General features: G+C 54.9%; 1 protein-coding gene across 5 annotated transcripts in view; it reads right to left on the bottom strand.

Moving 5' to 3' along the window:
• Positions 1–2,343: 2,343 nt before the first annotated feature.
• LRRC8A (leucine rich repeat containing 8 VRAC subunit A) overlaps positions 2,344–17,635 on the bottom strand; it is a 39,664-nt gene continuing 24,372 nt past the window's right edge. For 2 of the 5 annotated variants that reach the window (XM_077965544.1, XM_077965543.1), the window contains 2 exons: positions 12,713–14,877; positions 2,344–4,287 (listed from right to left, as the gene is read on the bottom strand). In XM_077965544.1, the coding sequence (XP_077821670.1) occupies positions 4,012–4,287; positions 12,713–14,869 (2,433 nt within the window). In that variant the 5' untranslated portion in view covers positions 14,870–14,877 and the 3' untranslated portion in view covers positions 2,344–4,011. 5 annotated transcript variants of the gene reach the window in all.

Consider the following 17,635-nt stretch of genomic DNA (forward strand, 5'->3'; position numbering starts at 1 on the left):
AGCTGTCCTCAATCCTTCTGATGCAACTGCCCAACAAAGACAGATGCCTACCATGTGCCAAGAACACTGAGGTCCCCTCGGGCTGGGCCAGCCATTCCCCTGGGAGCCCCCACAGAAGGCTTGTAGTAGAGGCTCAGTGAAGCAGACTGTGTTTGCGTTCCAGATGTTCAGGCCTTACTTTCCCAGTCTGTAATTTGGGGCTAGCAGAAGGATCCCGTGAGCAGTAAATAAGATGAATGCTTCGCGACTGATAAAGAGCTTGGCACCGGGCCTGGAACTGAGTGCCTACCAACTGGTGAACAAGTTGTTCACCAAATGTTAGCAGGGGCTGTTCTGGGTGGAATGTAATTTAAACAATTTTTTTGAGCTTCCGAAATTGCTGTTACAATCAGAGGGAGGACCACCACCGTGGTTTTAGGCAGAGTGGAGAGCCCTGGGTGGGTGGGGGAGGAGGACGGAAGAGGCCCAGCCTCCCACTAACTTCATTCTGCTCAACTTTGGGAAGTGGGTGGGCGGTGTTTCTACATGGTTGTTTTTTCCAAATGTAAACCAGCTCCAGATCAAACTCTCCTGCTCCAGGCGCTGGACAGCCTCAAGGCCAGGGTGGGGGCGGGAGTGGGGACAGGGGGTGGTGGGAAGGGTACCAAACAGGGGAAGGACCTCCACCATGGAAACAGAAAAGGCCTCAGCAGGGGAGTCACAGTCCAGCTGCTCAGCCTGTTGGCCCATGGCAGGGGGAGAAGAGGGAGGGAATCTTGGCTCAGGCCTGAGTTCACCTGGAGGGGTCAGAGTCCCTGTGGAGAGAGGAGGGACAGACTCTGGCCAGTTGTAGAGGTCCCCAAGCAGCCACCCAGGCCTCATCACTAAGGTCAAAGTCGGATATGATGGCTTTTCTTCCTCACCTGAAGTCTCCTGCCGCAGGGCGCCCACGTTGGCCCACCACAAGAATCCTTGGTCTGGGTGGAATACATGGCCATTTATTGGGTACTAGGAGCCAGGTCCTCCACTAAAAACCCCATCTACCTACACAATCACCATTGTTCCTTGAACAGTCCTGCAAGTGTGCCATTACCTTCCTGATTTTACAAATGAGAAAACTGAAGCCCCACAGCAAACACGGCAGAACTGGGATCTGGAAGCAGCTGTCTCAGCCTCTGCCCTTTACCCCAGTGCCTCCCAAAGGCCCCCAAAGGGGCTGGGAGCTGAGGCAGGCCTCCCCAAGGTGACCCTCAGCCCCACCTCTGTAGAACACTTGGGACTCACTGTTGGAGTTGCAAGGGACCTCTAAGAGCAGAGTGGAAATTCCCATTGTCCACATGGGGATACGGAGGCCACTGGAGAAGGGATGTGCCTAGCCTCATGCACATCCTGTTCCACGAAGCTGGGACAAAGGCCCAGGACTACTGGTTGCCATCCCAGTGCCCTCCTCTCCCATCCCCACCCATCAAAACTCATGAGGGGCCAAGCACGGTGGCTCATGCCTATAATCCCAGCACTTTAGGAGGCTGAGGTGGGTGAATCTCTTGAGCTCAGGGGTTCGAGACCAACCTGGCAACGTGGCAAAACCCCGTCCCTACGAAAAATACAAAAATGAGCCAGCATGGCCAGGTGCGGTGGCTCACATGTGTATCCCAGAACTTTGGGAGGCTGAGGCGGGTGGATCACAAGGCTAGGAGATCGAGACCAGCTTGGCCAACATGGTGAAACCCCATTTCTACTAAAAATACAAAAATTAGCCAGGCGTGGTGGCAGGTGCCTGTAGTCCCAGCTACTTTTGAGGCTGGGGCAGGAGAATCGCTTGAACCCGGGAGGCGAAGGTTGCAGTGAGCTGCAATCGAGTCACTGCACTCCAGCCTGGGTGACAGAGCAAGACTCTGTTTCAAAAAAAAAAAAAAAGCCAGCATGCCCCTGTGGTCCCAGCTACTTGGGAGGCTGAGGTGAGAAGATCACCTGAGCCTGGAGAGGTTGAGGCTGCAGTGAGCCATAATCACGCCACTATATTCCAGCAGTGCACTCTACGTGACAGAATGAGACCCTATCAAAAAAGAGAAAAAAACCAACCAACAGAAAAATCCCTCATGAGTGCCCAACTAGAGGTGAGCAGGATGACAGAGAACGGGTTGGCCATGGGATCCCCAGCCTGGGCCACAGCCTGTTACCTAACAGGTGCTCCGTCCAGCTTACAACCTCCAGTAACTGCCTCCAAAGGCACAGTCTCATGGGGCAGAGAGATGAGCAGAGTTAACTCTCCTGTGGGTGCCAAGCAAGGTTCCACACGGCCCAGCAGGCTTCAGAGAAGGGAGGGAAGAGGCCTCCCATGACACGAAGACCTCCAAAGGCCACTTTCTGTTATAGATTTATTTGATACTGTGACCGAGTCTCCAAGTTCAGACCCACATGTAACGGATTGCTTCATGGCTGTCAGAGGCTAGTGTGCATTATTTCTGAGGATTATATCCAATGACACGACGCAGAAAACACAAATGGACGGACAGACGGATGGACATAATCATTAAGACAAGAGACGCTAAAACGTGCCTTAGTGTCCACGTGATTGATCTAAGGCGGGGACCCTTCTAAGGTGGGGACCCGAGTGACTGATCTAAAGCAGGGTGGCTTCCAGCCACCAGGCGCTGACGGGGCTGTGTGCACTCCAGGCACCGGGGAAGGAACTGGCTTGGAACCAAAGCCTGCCCTCCCAGGGGCGACCTCCCCATTCCCGGCCAGTCTCTAAATGTCTGCTCTTCATGAAGGACCAGGTGGCGACAGGGCTGATGGAAGCAGCGAGGCCAGCGGTGGCACTGGGCACACCCATGCCGCAGGAGGTGGGGAAACAGAGTCTGGGCAAAGTGGCTCCTTTTGGCTCCTTAACACTGCGTGGAGAGGCCGGGCAGGCGCGAGGAGGAGAGGTGGGAATGGAGCACCGTTCATCTGGGGATTAGCCAACCCGAGTCTCCTCCCTCCTTGGCAGCTCCAGAACATTCCCTTTGGCCGACAGCCACAGAAATGAGTGCCTGCCAAGACACATGGAGGAGAAAGAAAACAAGACACCAAAAAAACCAAAAAACAAACAAAAAAACCTCCCTGCCCCAGAAACAAATAGAACTCCTGGGCCAAGGTCACACCAGATCAGGAAGACAGCCTGCACCCTGCGCCCAGGGAAACGAAACACAGTTCAACGTCTGGCTGCTTTGCTCAAGGGAAACTGCCACCCCACCCTGAGACTCCAACTCACTGGCCGTTAGTGTCTTCTTTTTTTTTTTTAAGTGTTTTTTTCTTTTTAATACCCAAACCATCCATTTTCAAAGCTTTTTTTTAAAAAAAGTTTCCTGATTAAAAAAAAAAAAACAAAAAAAAACTAAAACTGCCACAAAAACTGAAGAGGCAAGCTCCAGGCCTGGCCTTTCCAGCTGGAGGCCTGCTCTCCCGTGGACCGCACCGCAGAGCCCAGCCCGGCACCGCTGGGTGACCGTCCCATGGCTGGTTCACCCCGGACCACTCTGCTCAAGTCCGGGTGGGCATTAAATGCCCGGCGGCATCACTAAATAAGGACAAGGGAAAAAGGCAGCCCACCCTTCCTTGAACACCTTCCATCTGGGCTGAACTTTCTTGGGAATGTATAAGTTATCTGGATGAAGGAGGTGGGAGATGGAGAAAAATAAATACCAAGAACTAAAGTGAGAGTCCCAGGACCTCTGGTGGCAGCTCAGCCCCTGGGGCAGAGCTGGCCTCCAGAGAGGAGACCCTGATTATCCAAATACTGCGCTCTTGAGACTTGCTCTCCTTGACAAGCGCTTGCCCTGTGGGGGCGTGAGTCTCAGAGGGAGAAAAGGGGCCAGCCCCGCAGATACTGTCCTCTCGCTCTGGCCCGACTCACAAGCGGCCCCAGGCTCCCGCCTGGCCACGAGGCTGGCCTGGCTGTCCAGGAGTTCTGGGAGAAGCTGGGCCTGGCCCTCTGGGCCTGAGGACTGGCCAGTGGTCCCGCTGCTTGCTGTGCTGGGCCGGCCTCGCTCAGGCCTGCTCCTTGTCAGCCCTCCAGAGCCGCTCCTTCACCTCGGGCGGCAGCGTGTTGAACAGGTCCTCCTCCACCACCAAGCCGCTGCGCTTGAGCAGTGGGCACTCGCCCAGCTCCACGGGCAGGCACTCCAGCCTGTTGCCTCGCAGCTCGATCTGCGTCAGGTTGGTCAGCTCGCCCACCCTTGAGGGCAGTGACTGCAGCACGTTGTTGCCCAGGTGCAGGGCCCGTAGCTTCCGGCACTGGAAGAGCTCTGGAGGGAGCGTCTCGATCTGGAGGGAAAAGAGCAGGGGTGAGAGTGAGGTGGGTGTGGCTCGGACGGGGCCTCTGGGCTTCCCTTCCTTCTCTCCCCCAGATCTCAGCATCTTTTCTGATCCCCAGGCCCTTTGCACCAGCACAATCTGGGCCAAACTCTGGCCAACATGTGCCTGTGTGCCAGGTCTCAGCTCTTCCTCACTTCCTCTAGGAAGCCTTCCTCTAGCAGTCACTTCCTCCAGGAAGCCTTCCCTGATCTCCTGGGTCTCATGGCCCCTGTGTCCCCACTTGCAGTGCTTATCCTTCCATCTGTTACCCTCTAGATGTGGGCTCTAAGGATGAGACCTGCCTGCCTCAATCCCCACTGTCTTCCAGCACCTGGCCCTGGGAAGTATATCACATTGGCCAGCTGCTCCCACCTCCGTCCCAGGGCTCACCAGGAGCCAGGCTGTTGGTTCTGCCCAGCTTAAGAACAATTTACAAAAGCAAAACAGCATGCTGAGAAAATCCACCCCCTAGGCCGGGCGCGGGGACTCAAGCCTGTAATCCCAGCACTTTGGGAGGCCGAGGGTGGGGAATCACAAGGTCAGAAGTTCAAGACCAGCCTGACCAACATGGTGAAACTCCGTCTCTACTAAAAACATAAAAATTACCCGGGTGTGGTAGTGTGTGCCTGTAATCCCAGCTAGTCAGGAGGTTGAGGCAGGAGAATCACCTGAACCCAGGAGGTGGAGGCTGCAGTGGGCCAAGATCGCGCCACTGCACTCCAGTCTGAGTGGCAGAGTGAGACTCCATCTCAATAAAGAAAAAAAAAAAGGCCGGGCGCGGTGGCTCAAGCCTGTAATCCCAGCACTTTGGGAGGCCGAGACGGGCGGATCACGAGGTCAGGAGATCGAGACCATCCTGGCTAACACGGTGAAACCCCGTCTCTACTAAAAAGTACAAAAAACCAGCCGGGCGAGGTGGTGGGCGCCTGTAGTCCCAGCTACTCGGGAGGCTGAGGCAGGAGAATGGCGTAAACCCGGGAGGCGGAGCTTGTAGTGAGCTGAGATCTGGCCACTGCACTCCAGCCTGGGCGACAGAGCGAGACTCCGTCTCAAAAAAAAAAAAAAAAAAAGAAAGAAAATCTACCCCGTTAACTCTTTCTGAGAAGTTGGGAGAGTTCACTGATAGGGGCGAGAATCCCAGCTGTGTCACTGCCCCTTCCTGGGCCCCAGTTTCCTCATCTGTTAAGTCACAGGGTGGGCATGCGTACAGGGAGCCTCCTCCTGGCCATCTGGAGCCCGCTCCTTGTACTTTTACCAAACATGAACGCAGGAGTCCCCCCTTATCTACGGTTTTGCTGTCTGTGGTTCCAGTTGCCCACAATCAACTGCAGTCCAAAAATATTAAATGGAAAATTCCATATTTTTTTGTTTTTGGAGAGACGAGGTCTCACTGTGTTGCCCAGGCTGGTCTCAAACTCCTGGGCTCAAGTGATCCTCTCACCTCAGCGTCCCAAAGTGCTAGGATTACAGGAGTGAGACACTGCACCCAGCCTAAATTTTGTAGGAGTCTCGGTCTATTGCCCAGGCTGGAGTGCAGTGGCGTGATCTCGGCTCACTGCAAGCTCCGCCTCCCGGGTTCAAGCGATTCTCCTGCCTCAGATTCCTGAGTAGCTGGGACTACAGGCACCTGCCACCACGCCCGGCTAATTTTTGTATTTTTAGTAGAGACAGGGTTTCACCATGTTGCCCAGGCTGGTCTTGAACTCTGGCCTCAAGTGATCTGTCTGCCTCCGCCTCCCAAGGTGCTGAGATTACAGGTATGAGCCACTGCACCCAGCCAAAATTCCGTGTTTTAACTTGCATGTCACTCTGAGTAGCGTGATGAAATCCATCCTGTCCAGGACGTGAGTGGTCCCTTAGTCCAGTGCGCCCATGCTGCATCTGCTACCCAGGTCAGTCACTCAGGAGCCACGTCTGTGATTAGATCGACTGTCATAGTCTCAGAGTGCTTTCAGGCAACCCTTACTTTACTTAATACTAGCCTCGGCCCGGCATGGTGGCTCACGCCTGTAATCCAGGCACTTTGGGAGGCTGAGGCGGGCGGATCACAAGGTCAGGAGATCGGGACCATCCTGGCTAACATGGTAAAACCCCGTCTCTACTAAAAATACAAAAACATTAGCCAGGCGTGGTGGCGGGCGCCTATAGTCCCAGCTACTTGGGAGGCTGAGGCAGGAGAATGGTGTGAACCCGGGAGGCAGAGCTTGCAGTGAGCCAAGATTGCACCACTGCACTCCAGCCTGGGTGACAGATCAAGACTCAGTCTCAAAAAAAAAAAAAAATAGCTTCAAGGCCTAAGTGTACTATGCTTAATTTATAAATTAAACTTTGTCATAGGTACGTGTGAATAGGAACAAACAGAACATATAGAGTTCTGCACTACTTGCAGTGCCAGGCATCCATGGGGGACCTTGGACCGCATTCCCTGAGGATATGGAGCAATTACTATTAACAGACGACACCCTTACACAGCTTAATGCGTGGCAGGCTCACTCTGAGCACTGATACTATTAACTTATTTAAAGCAAACTACCTATAAATACTCTGTCAATACTCTTCCCATTTTATAGATGGGGTAACTAAGGCCCAAAGATGCTGACTTGTCCAGCGGTTTAGCTGGTAAGTGGTGGAGTCAGGATTTGAACCTGGGTCAACAGCCCATGCTCTGGTGAACCGTCCACACTGTTAGCGGAGCAAGGAGCAAACACGGGGCTGCAGTGGGTTTGTGTTGTGTCTCTTGGCAAACGGGAAGAGCCTCATGTATGCCAGTTTCTTCCCTGCCCTGCTGCGAGGAATCAGCTGGGGTCATGAGTTCTTACTACCTGTAAGTAAAGCCATGAGTTGAGCCTGCCTGTCCCGAGGCTGCCTCCTTCAGATGGGATGGGCAGGAGGGCAGGGGCCAGGAGCCCTGGGCCCTGATCCTAAGTAAGGATGATGGGGAGACTGCACAGCAGCCTTTCTGAGCTTGCTCTATCACCGCCCCCGTTTTCCTGCCAAGGAGACTGAGGCCCAGAGAGATGACATGCCACTCGTCTGAGGTTGCAGCCTCTCCGAAAGGGTCAGGAGAGAATGTACGTCTTACTTCCTCCCACTCAGAGCCCATCCTATATTCCCCTTCTGCCAAATACAGCACTCAGTTACAGGGTAACCCTGAAAGCCCCCTCCCTCTCTGGGCCTCAGTTTCCCCATTTGTAAAGGGCACAGGTTGGACTAGAAATGCCTCTGAGCTTGGACACTGTGGCTGAGGACCTTTTTGCAGACTTGGACCTCAACCTCACGGGCACTTGTTCTCTCCAGCCATTTTTGGAGGAGGACCCTTGTTCCTGGGGAGCAACTCGGCTTTCCCCGCAGGAAAATAAGCATGGCCAAGGCCTGGCCGAGTGCTCTTCCTTTTATTTTTTTTTGGGGGGGGGATGGGGAACGGAGTCTCACTCTGTCACCCAGAGAGCGCGGTGGCGCAATCCTGGCTTACTGTAATCTCCACCTCCCGGGTTCAAGTGATTTTCCTGCCTCGGCCTCCCAAGTAGCTGGGATTACAGCCGCACACCACCATGCCTGGCTAATTTTTGTATTGTTTGCAGAGATGGGGTTTCATTATTTTGGCCAGGCTGGTCTTGAACTCCTGACCTCAGGTGATCTGCCCGCCTCAGCCTCCCAAAGTGTTGGGATTACAGGCATGAGCCACCACACCCAGCCCAGGTACAGTGGGTACTTTCAAGGAGGCTCCTAACCTGGGTATCTGACACTGCCACCACTGTGCCCAAGGATCAGGAATGCATCTGGGGTTGGGTTTGAGGTCAGCAGGGGCTGAAGGTCAGAGAGGAGACAGGAAGTGGGCTCTGGAGTACCCAGGGGCCACAGTCTTCCCAGAAAGTCCCCACTCCCACCCCGTGATCTCCTCTGCCGACACACGCAGTGGTCAGGGACAGTGGGAAAGCTCTGGCCAGCAAGCGGCAGAGCTCTGGTCCACATGGAGTCTGGCTCTGGAGCCCCCTCCCTGAAAGGCCTCCTCCCAGAAACATGCCCTTCTCTGAGCCAGGGAGCCTTCTCCAGGCCCCACAGAGAAAAGGGGAGGTGCTCTCAGTTGCTCGGCTCCCACCACAGCCACACCCATCCTCTGGACCGATCCTTCTCCGCCAAGTGTCGCCTGCCTGTGCCTTGGAGGCCTGAAGTTGGTTCCCAATCCCCCAACTGCACCCTCTCCTACCTCTCCAGATACTTCAGTGGGTTTCCATCAGCACTGAAAGGCCTCAACTCGACCTGATCTTTGAAAAGGACAACCCTCCAGGAGGCTTCCAGGCCCTTCCATGGTCCTTGGCTCTCTGGCCTTCCTGACCAACCACCGGAAAGCCGCTCTCTCTCCTCACTCCGCCTCCACGACCCGGTTTCTGCCCCCGTCCACCCTTAACTCTCTGGCCAAAGTCACCAGTTCCTAATCCAGCCGATTCCTCAGGCCCCATGTGCCCCACGCTCTGGCCTCACTCTCCTCTTCTACGGACTCCTGTCCTTCTCCCTCTCTGCTCTCCACAGTGACCGCGTCGAGAACCCCTCTTCACCCACGAGCGTGGAAAGGGTGACTCCTTGGGCTTCAGGCAGATTCAGGATGGTCCCTTGGACATCCCAGGGCCCCAGACACCTGACATGAGACACACCTTGGCCTCTGAAAACTGTGCCTCCTCCAGTTTCAACAATCCATGCAAAAAACCTCGAGTCACTCAGACCACCCCCACCATCAACTCCCGTCCCTTCGGATTCTGCCTCCAGCATCTCCCAGATCCATCCATATCTCTCCATCCCTACCTGCCTTGGCCATGCCAGGTCCCATGGCCTTACCTGATGGCTAATCATGGTCTCTGAACAGCTCTCTTCCTCTCTCCCACCTCTCACTCACCCCACCCCACACACTACGGCAAGAGGAACCTCACGCTGCAAGTCGGCTCATTCCTTCACCCACTCAATCACTAGGAATTCGGTCAACATTTGCTTGAACAAAAGAGCTAGATCTTAGTCATCAGAGCCTATGGGCCGGCAAGGGACCAGCTGTTAAATGAAGAGACAACTGAAACTGAGGCGTGGGACAGGATCCCCCTGCCAGCCAATCCCCCACCCGCCGTGCACCGTGTAGCCCCACTGCTGCTCTCCGGGATGCCCACGTTCCTGGGCAGCCCATCTCACTGCTCCTCCCCACTAGAGCCTCCTGGACTGTCCCTTTCCCCTCCACCTGGCTTCCTCCTCCTCGTCCTTCAAGGGCCTGTTCCTCTGTGTTCCCAGGGACCTGGTGCTCCAGCAGAGCACCTACGCACTGTGCTAACTGCCTTGTTACTTGGCCTTCTTCATCCCTGTGTCCCCAGTGCCTTGCTCCATAGCTGGATTCTAGGAATGCTCAAAATACATTTGCACAAAGGCCAGGCGCAGTGGTTCATGCCTGTAATACCAGCACTTTGGGCGGCCAAGGTGGGAGGCTTTGAGGCCAGGAGTTTAAGACCAGCCTAGAAAACACAGTGAGACCCTGTCTCTACCAAAAAAAACCCAATTTGCACAAATCAGTAAACAAGCGAATGAATGAATACCTGTCTTGTCAAGGCTTTCATTAGCAGGAGTATAAATCTGCAAAAACAGCACCCAAGGGCCTGGTAAGGCCATGCCCACCCCTCCTGGTCACCACAGGCCAAGGTGGCTGAGAAGGAGCCGTCAAGCCCCAGTGAGGAAGAAGAGGGGCTCAGGCCTCCCACTCAGAATGAGGGGCCTGCCTGGGGTTGGCCCAAGTGAACTGTTTTCCCTATTAAGGCTCTGGTGTTCCAGGGGGTGGGGACAGGATGTGATTAAGCCGTGTGCTAAACAGGGTGTCCAGAGGGTCTCCTTCCTCTGGGACAGCATGCCTGCCGCCAGCTCCTTTCCTGAGGGGTGACCTCAGCCAGCAGGCACGACACTTAACAGGCAAGCTTGGTGGGAGGAGCTGGGGGTGGGGGACAGGATGGGGAGCCAGACTGGAGGCTCGCACCCTCCCCCAACCAGGAGGACAGCCCCAGCACAGCACCTGGGACAGGGCAGGCATGGCAGGAGCTGTGAGGAAGTCCGAGCTTATCAAGGGCAGCACTGTGCTATGGGGGAGCCAGGGAGTCTCCCCCTCCATAGATTAAAGAAGGGCTGGGTTTGTTCCGTGCTTCTCAAATGTGGCTTCTCCCCAGGGGACTCCAATTTTCCTGTTCAGTGGGCCTGTCCCGAAACTGCAAGAGAAAACCCTGCCCTGGTGCACTCTCCCGCTGTGCTCAAGTCATAATATGGGATGGCGGGAGATACGGACTTGTCAAAATCCCTGATACGTGTGGGTTGCAAGTTGCTCTGCAGGAAGGGGGCCCTGGGGAAGAGGGGAGGAAGGCTTCCAAGCCAGCAGGCATCTGGAAGGACTGAAGCATCCAGTCTGAGTGATGCTGGACAAGGTATGTCCTGTCCTGGGGCCCGGGAGGACAGACAGGGCATTCCAGGGGCCACCTCCCTCCGTGCCCAAGGATGCTATAGACAGCTCCTGTTGGGAGGACTCAGCAGGTTGGTAGGAGGAGGACAGGCGCGTCATGCCCGGCACAGGGTGAACACAGAGCAGGTGCCCACAAAACCAACAGGGACTGCACCGTGAGGCTGCTGCATGGCAGATGCACCCAACAGTAACCACCGAACTAAGAAATGCGGCTCCAGGGCTCTTCATTTTTTTCTTTTTTTTTTTGAGACTGGGTCTCACTCTGTTGCCCAGGCTAGAGCACAGAGGTACAGTCATAGCTCACTGCAGTCTCAAACTCCTAGGCTGAAGTGATCCTGCCTCAGCCTTCCACATAGCTGGGACTACAGGTACATGCCACCATGCCTGGATCATTTCTGTATTTTTGGTAGAGATGGGGTTTCCCTATGTTGCCCAGACTGGTCTCGAACTCCTGAGCTCAAGTGACTATCCCACCTCGGCTCCCCTAAGTGCTCGGATTATAGGTGTGACCCACTGTGCCTGGTCAACTCCGGGTCTCTTCTTTAGCCTCTTGAACCTGGTGGCATCCCTAGTAAAGTTCACAGGGGCCCCGGCACGACAGCTGCTGCTGTGTCGAGGGCAGAAGTGGTGACTGACTTGGCTCTCCCTTCTGTCTCCCAGCCCCTGGCCTCAGGCTTCCTCCACCACATGTCTCACTACGGAAATCTCCACCCGGATGTGAGGCCCAGGAGGACCTGCAGGTCCCCAGAAGGGGTGGAAGAGGGACGTTCCCCACAATGGCAGTGGCTTTCTTTCCATTTCGGAGGCCAGACCACAGAGCCACAGGAGTACCCAGCCCTCCATCCACACTGCCTGCCTCCACCAAGGAGCCCTTGGATGGGGGCTTCCCCAGCCAGGTAAGAGACTGGCGCCCACAGGCCACCAACAGTCTTGAAAGTATGTCGCCGGGCTCGGTGGCTTACGCCTGTAATCCCAGCACTTTGGGAGGCCGAGGTGGGCAGATCACAAGGTCAGGAGATCGAGACCACGGTGAAACCCCGTCTCTACTAAAAATACGAAAAATTAGCCGGGCGCGGTAGTGGGTGCCTGTAGTCCCAGCTACTCAGGAGGCTGAGGCAGGAGAATGGCATGAACCCAGGAGGCGAAGCTTGCAGTGAGCCAAGGTCGCGCCACTGCACTCCAGCCTGGGGGACACAGCAAGACTCCGTCTCCAAAAAAAAAAAAAAAAAAAAGAAAGTATGTCAAAGGTGTGGCCTCCCAAACTCCCAGTGACAATGATTTGCACAATTTCCTTTTCAGAAAGACAGGCAGTGACAAGCTAGCCCCATCTAAGCCCAACTCTGCCTTTGACACCACCAAAAGCAGCAGAGAAAGGTGTGTGAGTGATGCTGGGAGCTGCAGAGACCATCTGAGGCTTCCCCTCTGCCAGCACTGGCCAACCACACTGTGCTGGGTGGACCTGGATTGGCTCCTTGTCTCCAAATCCGACTGGGAACAAGTTGAGGAAGACATAAGCTCCAGGCTAAGTCTTGACTCCCACCACCCAGCTTTGCGAGAGAACCCCTGGGTTCGGACCTCCTGCCCACGCACATCCCTGCTGAAGAGGAACTCGGCTCAAGGTCACCTTGGGGGACAGATCTTGCCTGGCCATACAGTCTCTCCAGGCAGGAGAACTGCAACATTTTGGAGCAAAGACAGGCCCCAGGCCCAGAGATTCAGATTCAGCAGGCCTGGGATGGGGCCCCAGGAGTCTGTCTCTGGAACAGAGCTTCTATCCTGGGTGGTTCTGTAAACCCCCGGTGAGGACCACACTCAGGGGCATCGACAGTCCCAGGACACTGAGCCTGCCGAGCGCCCCACCACAGGCCCCGGCCAGGCCGCCCGCCAGCCCACACACAGAGCCGTGGCCGGGCCACTCACCCGGTTGGCTGTGATGGCGAGGTTCTGGAGGTTCTGCAGGAGGCCGATGTCAGCGGGGAGGAAGGTCAGGTTGTTGTGGCTGAGGTCCAGGTAGCGCAGCTTGCGGCAGTAGAAGAGCTGGGTGGGGATCTTCTCGATCTTGTTGCGGTTCAGGTAGAGGCGCTCCAGGTTGGTGAGGTTGCCGATCTGGATGGGGATGTAGGCGATGTGGTTGTACCACAGCTTAAGGCAGGTGAGGCGGTGCAGGTGCTGGAAGCTGATGATCTCCTCGATGGTCTTGAGGTTGTTGTCCTTGAGGTCAATCTCCTGCAGGTTGTGGAGGCTGAAGATGGAGTGGGGGATGCGCTCCAGGTCGCAGCGGATCAGCTCCAGCTCAGTCAGGTTCGCCATCTTCTTGAGGCTGTTGAGGACGATGAGCTTGGTGCCCTCGTTGTTGATGGACAGCTTCTGCAGGTGCACGCCCACATCTGTGACCACCTGCGGCAGCTTGCTCAGGTTGCTCTTCAGCCGCAGCACCTTGAGGCGTTTGAGCTCCCGCAGCCCATCAATGACGATGTAGCGGTTGTTCTCCGCGCTCAGGTTGCCCGTCAGGTGCAGCTCCTCCAGCGTCTTCAGGCTGTAGATCCACAGCGGGATCTCCTTGATGTCGGTGAACTTGATGTGCAGCGCCCGCAGGTTCTCGCGCAGGAAGGCCAGCGCAGGCGCCTCGATCTTGGCCGCTGTGTGGTAGAGCCACAGCTCCTTGAGGCCTGTGAGCTGGGCAATGCTGGGCGGGATGGTCACGTCGGGGATCAGCTCCAGCTTCAGGACCTCCAGCTCCACCAGGTCAAACACGGTGTCAGGGATGCCACTGAGCATGAACAGGTGCAGCTCCAGCTTGTCCTGCGCGTTCTTGGTGAGCCGCTGCCGGAGCTTGTCCAGCGTCCACTCGTTGTTGAGGTTCAGCTGCCGCAGCTTGTTCTCGCTCACCTCCGACAGGAAGACGGCGAAGCGCTTGGAGTAGAGCGGGTCGTATTGGTCGATGAGGTGCAACATGAAGGCGAAGTCGTTCTTGACGTCGGGGATGTCGCTGTAGCTGCTCTCCTCGCGGATCGACTCGAACGAGTACTTCTTGAGGGAGCGCCGTAGCATCCACCACAGTGTGTACATGCAGATGAGGCCGTAGAAGATGACTAGGCTGATGTAGAAGGACGCCAGGATCTTGAAGAGTGTGGCCAGGGGGTGGGCACAGCGGTAGGTGCGGTAGCCCGTCAGGCTCTCAATGTCCACGGTGCAGTCCACGTCGAACTTGATGTTGTGCACGTAGTAGACGGTGTAGCAGATGATGAGGATGAACTTGATCACCTTGATGATGGTCTGCCGCATGTAGAGGCGGTACACGATGTCCCCCTCCTCCACGTGGGTCCGGAACTTCTTCACCTTCTCAAACAGCGCCTTGGCCTGCTCCCCCTCCTTCTTGTCCAGCACGCCTGTCTCTGAGCGGTCCACAATACCCTGCTCGATCCGTGACTTGGTCCTCTGCAGCATGGGCACGGTGGCCTCCACGTCCTCACTGACGGTCGATGACTTCTTGTCCATGGAGCCATTCATCTTGCTGAAGGCCGGCTTGGGGTCGCTCTCCTCCACCACCGTCTCTGACAGAGCCCTCGTGGTCCAGGGCGAGTCGAAGCACTTCAGCAGGATAGACACAAAGTGCTCCAGCTTCGAGCTGGTGCGCGGGAATTTGAACCAGAAGTTGCTGCAGGCCAGGAAGATGAGCGTGTGCAGAAGCACCAGGTAGGGGAAGTACTTGGCGAACCAGTGCAGCCGGTTCTCATAGCACACGGCGTCCACGTAGTTGTACTGGTGCCGGTCCAGGTCATACTTGATGCCTGTGGGGCCCGTGTCAGGGGTCGGTAGAATGGTGGAATTGGGGTAGGTGGGCTCCGGGCCAGGGGCTGCCCAGCCCCGGAACGAGTCATTGCAGGAGTCCTTGGTGACCCACTTACAAGGCAGGCAGATCATCTTGTCTTGAGTGACCTGCAGCGTCCCCCCGAAGACGGCAATCATCAGCATGACGATAGAGATGTAGTCCGTGAACACATCCCACCACGGCTTCAGGATCCGGTATGCTGGCTGCGTGTCCGCAAAGTAGCGGAGCTCTGTCACTGGAATCATGGTTCAACCTAAAAGGGACCCATAGGAGGGGATTAGTGCAGGGTGGCCTGGCTTTCCTAGGACCCAGGGGTCAGTGGAAGAAGACAATGAAAATTCTACCATTGTCCAAAATTCCACCTCAAATCTAGCTGGGAGCCAAAGCCTGCCCACTCCACAGGGCAGCCCACTTATCAGCCCTTCTGCAGAAAGCATGTGGCCACTTGGCTGGGAAACCACCCTGGGGGAGGCGGGCAGGCTCCCTATTTAACACACAGGAAGACTGAGCACAGCGAGATTAGACAGATCCCCAGTGCAGCCTCAGGGTTCTCTGCCCACCCCCTGCATTCCAGTAAGAGCATTTGGGAACTCCTTTCTAGAGTCCACCTATTTAACAAACAGACTGACCACAGGGACACACTTAAAACCCCCAGTTCACTGGGAACAAGCTGCTGTAAAGCTGCAGCAATGGGCTGGAGGGATTCCTGCAAAATATGAAAAAAGAATGCAACATGCAGAGGGGGTGCAACATGAACTCACTCCATAAAACAAAGAGCAAGGTTTAAAAATTCCACATGGTTCACGTCTGTAATCCCAGCACTTTGGGAGGCCAAGTCAGGCGGACTACCTGATGTCAGGAGTTCAAGACCAGCCTGGCCAACATGGTGAAACCCTGTCTCTACTAAAAATAAAAAAATTAGCCTGGCCTACTGGCAGGTGCCCGTAATACCAGCTACTTGGGAGGCTGAGGCAGGAGAATCACTTGAACCCAGGAGGCACAGGTTGCAGTGAGCCAAGATTGTGCCATTGCACTCCAGCCTGGGTGAAAAGAGAGAAACTCCAACTCAACAACAACAACAACAAAATTCCGCATGGGGGCTGGCACAGTGGCTCATGCCTGTAATACCAGCCTGTAATGCCAGCCCTTTGGGAGGACAAAGTGGGGGGATCGCTTGAGTCCAGGAGGTCGCCTGGGTGACAGAGACCCTGCCTCAACAATAAATTCCACATGTGCGTATAGTTATGTGTGTACAAGATTCCAGGAGCACTCGGAAGACCAAAGGTCACACAGTGGGTCTTCATGACAGGCTCCTGGGGGAGCGGCCTCAAGACAGGGGATTAAGAATAAGGCTCTCCTCCCCTACAAACTGGGTGATCACGGAGAGGCCTTAATGTAAAATCATCTCTGGTGGCATGTGTATAAAGGAATGAAAAATAGCAGCAACAGCAGGCTCTCCCAGAGAGAGTCCAGTTTGACTACTATGGAGAGAAGCTGGAAACCTGATTTTTTTTGTTGTTTTTTTTGAGACGGAGTCTTGCTCTTTCACCAGGCCGGAGTACAGTGGCGTCATCTCGGCTCACTGCAACCTTTGCCTCCAGGGTTCAAGCTATTCTCCTGCCTCAGCCTCCTGAGTAGCTGGGACTACAGGCATGCGCCACCACACCCAGCTAATTTTTGTAATTTTTCGTAGAGACGAGGTGTCACCATGTTGGCCAGGATGGTCTCGATCTCTTGACCTCCTGATCTGCCCGCCTCAGCCTCCCAAAGTGCTGGGATTACAGGCGTGAGCCATCGTGCCCGGCTGGAAATCTGATTTTTAACACATAACTTGGGTGACTCTAATGATTGGCCAAGCTTGGGAAACTCTGGCTGAGAAGCCACGTTAGGAAACCCAGCCCGTGCCACACAGGAGGCACGCGGCAAGATCTCTGTGAGAACTCCTCTCTGCGGCCATTCGAGGTCACGCGGCCAAGGCTCATTGTTCTTACAACGGCCTGTAAAGCCGTTACGGAGGGAAAAGGTACTAGATGTTCCCCGGAAAACACACAGAAAATTGTAAAAAAGCGTAACAGCAAAAAAAAAAAAAAAAAAAAAAAAAAAAAATCCCCTGTACAGTCACTACCAGGATTACACACTGTTAACTTTGCACTGAATAATAACCTTCCAGTCCTTTCTGTGTATTTTAGATTTTTTTTTTTTTTTTTTTTTTGAGACAGAGTCTTCCCTCTGTCGCCCAGGCTGGAGTGCAGTGGCACAATCTCAGCTCACTGCAAGCTCCGCCTCCCGGGTTCACGCCATTCCCCTGCCTCAGCCTCCCCAGTAGCTGGGACTACAGGTGCCAGCCACCATGCCTGCCTATTTTTTTTTATTTTTTAGTAGAGACGGGGTTTCACTGTGTTAGCCAGGATGGTCTCGATCTCCTGACCTCGTGATCTGACCACCTCAGCCTCCCAAAGTGCTAGGATTACAGGCGTATTTTAGAATTTTTTAATTTTTATTTTAAGAAACCAGATCTTGCTCTGTTGTCCAAACTAGAGTGCAGTGTCGTGATCATGACTCACTGCAGCCTCAACCTCCTGATCAAGCAATCCTCCTACCTCAGCCTCCCCCAGGTGGCTGGCTACTGGTGTGTGCCAGCATGCCCGGCTAATTTTTAAAATTTTTTGTAGAGACAGGATCTCGCTATGTTGACCAAGTTGGTCTTGAAATCCTGGCCTCAAGCAATCCTGCCTTGGCCCCCCAAAGTGTTGGGATTACAGGAATGAGGCACAGCACCCAGCCCTTTCTGTGTATTAAAATAAACTGTGCTTTTACTATTTATTTAGAGACAGAGTCTCGCTCTGCTATGCAAGCTGGAGTGCAGTGGCACAATCTCAGCTCACCACAGCCTCCGCCTCCTGGGTTCAAGAGATTCTCCTGCCTCTGCCTCCCAAGTAGCTGGGATTATAGGCACCTGCCACCATGCCCAGCTAATTTTTGTATTTTTAGTAGAAACGGAATTTCGCCAC

This window comes from Macaca mulatta, chromosome 15, assembly GCF_049350105.2.
Source record: "Macaca mulatta isolate MMU2019108-1 chromosome 15, T2T-MMU8v2.0, whole genome shotgun sequence".
In the NCBI taxonomy this organism is placed as follows: domain Eukaryota; kingdom Metazoa; phylum Chordata; class Mammalia; order Primates; family Cercopithecidae; genus Macaca; species Macaca mulatta.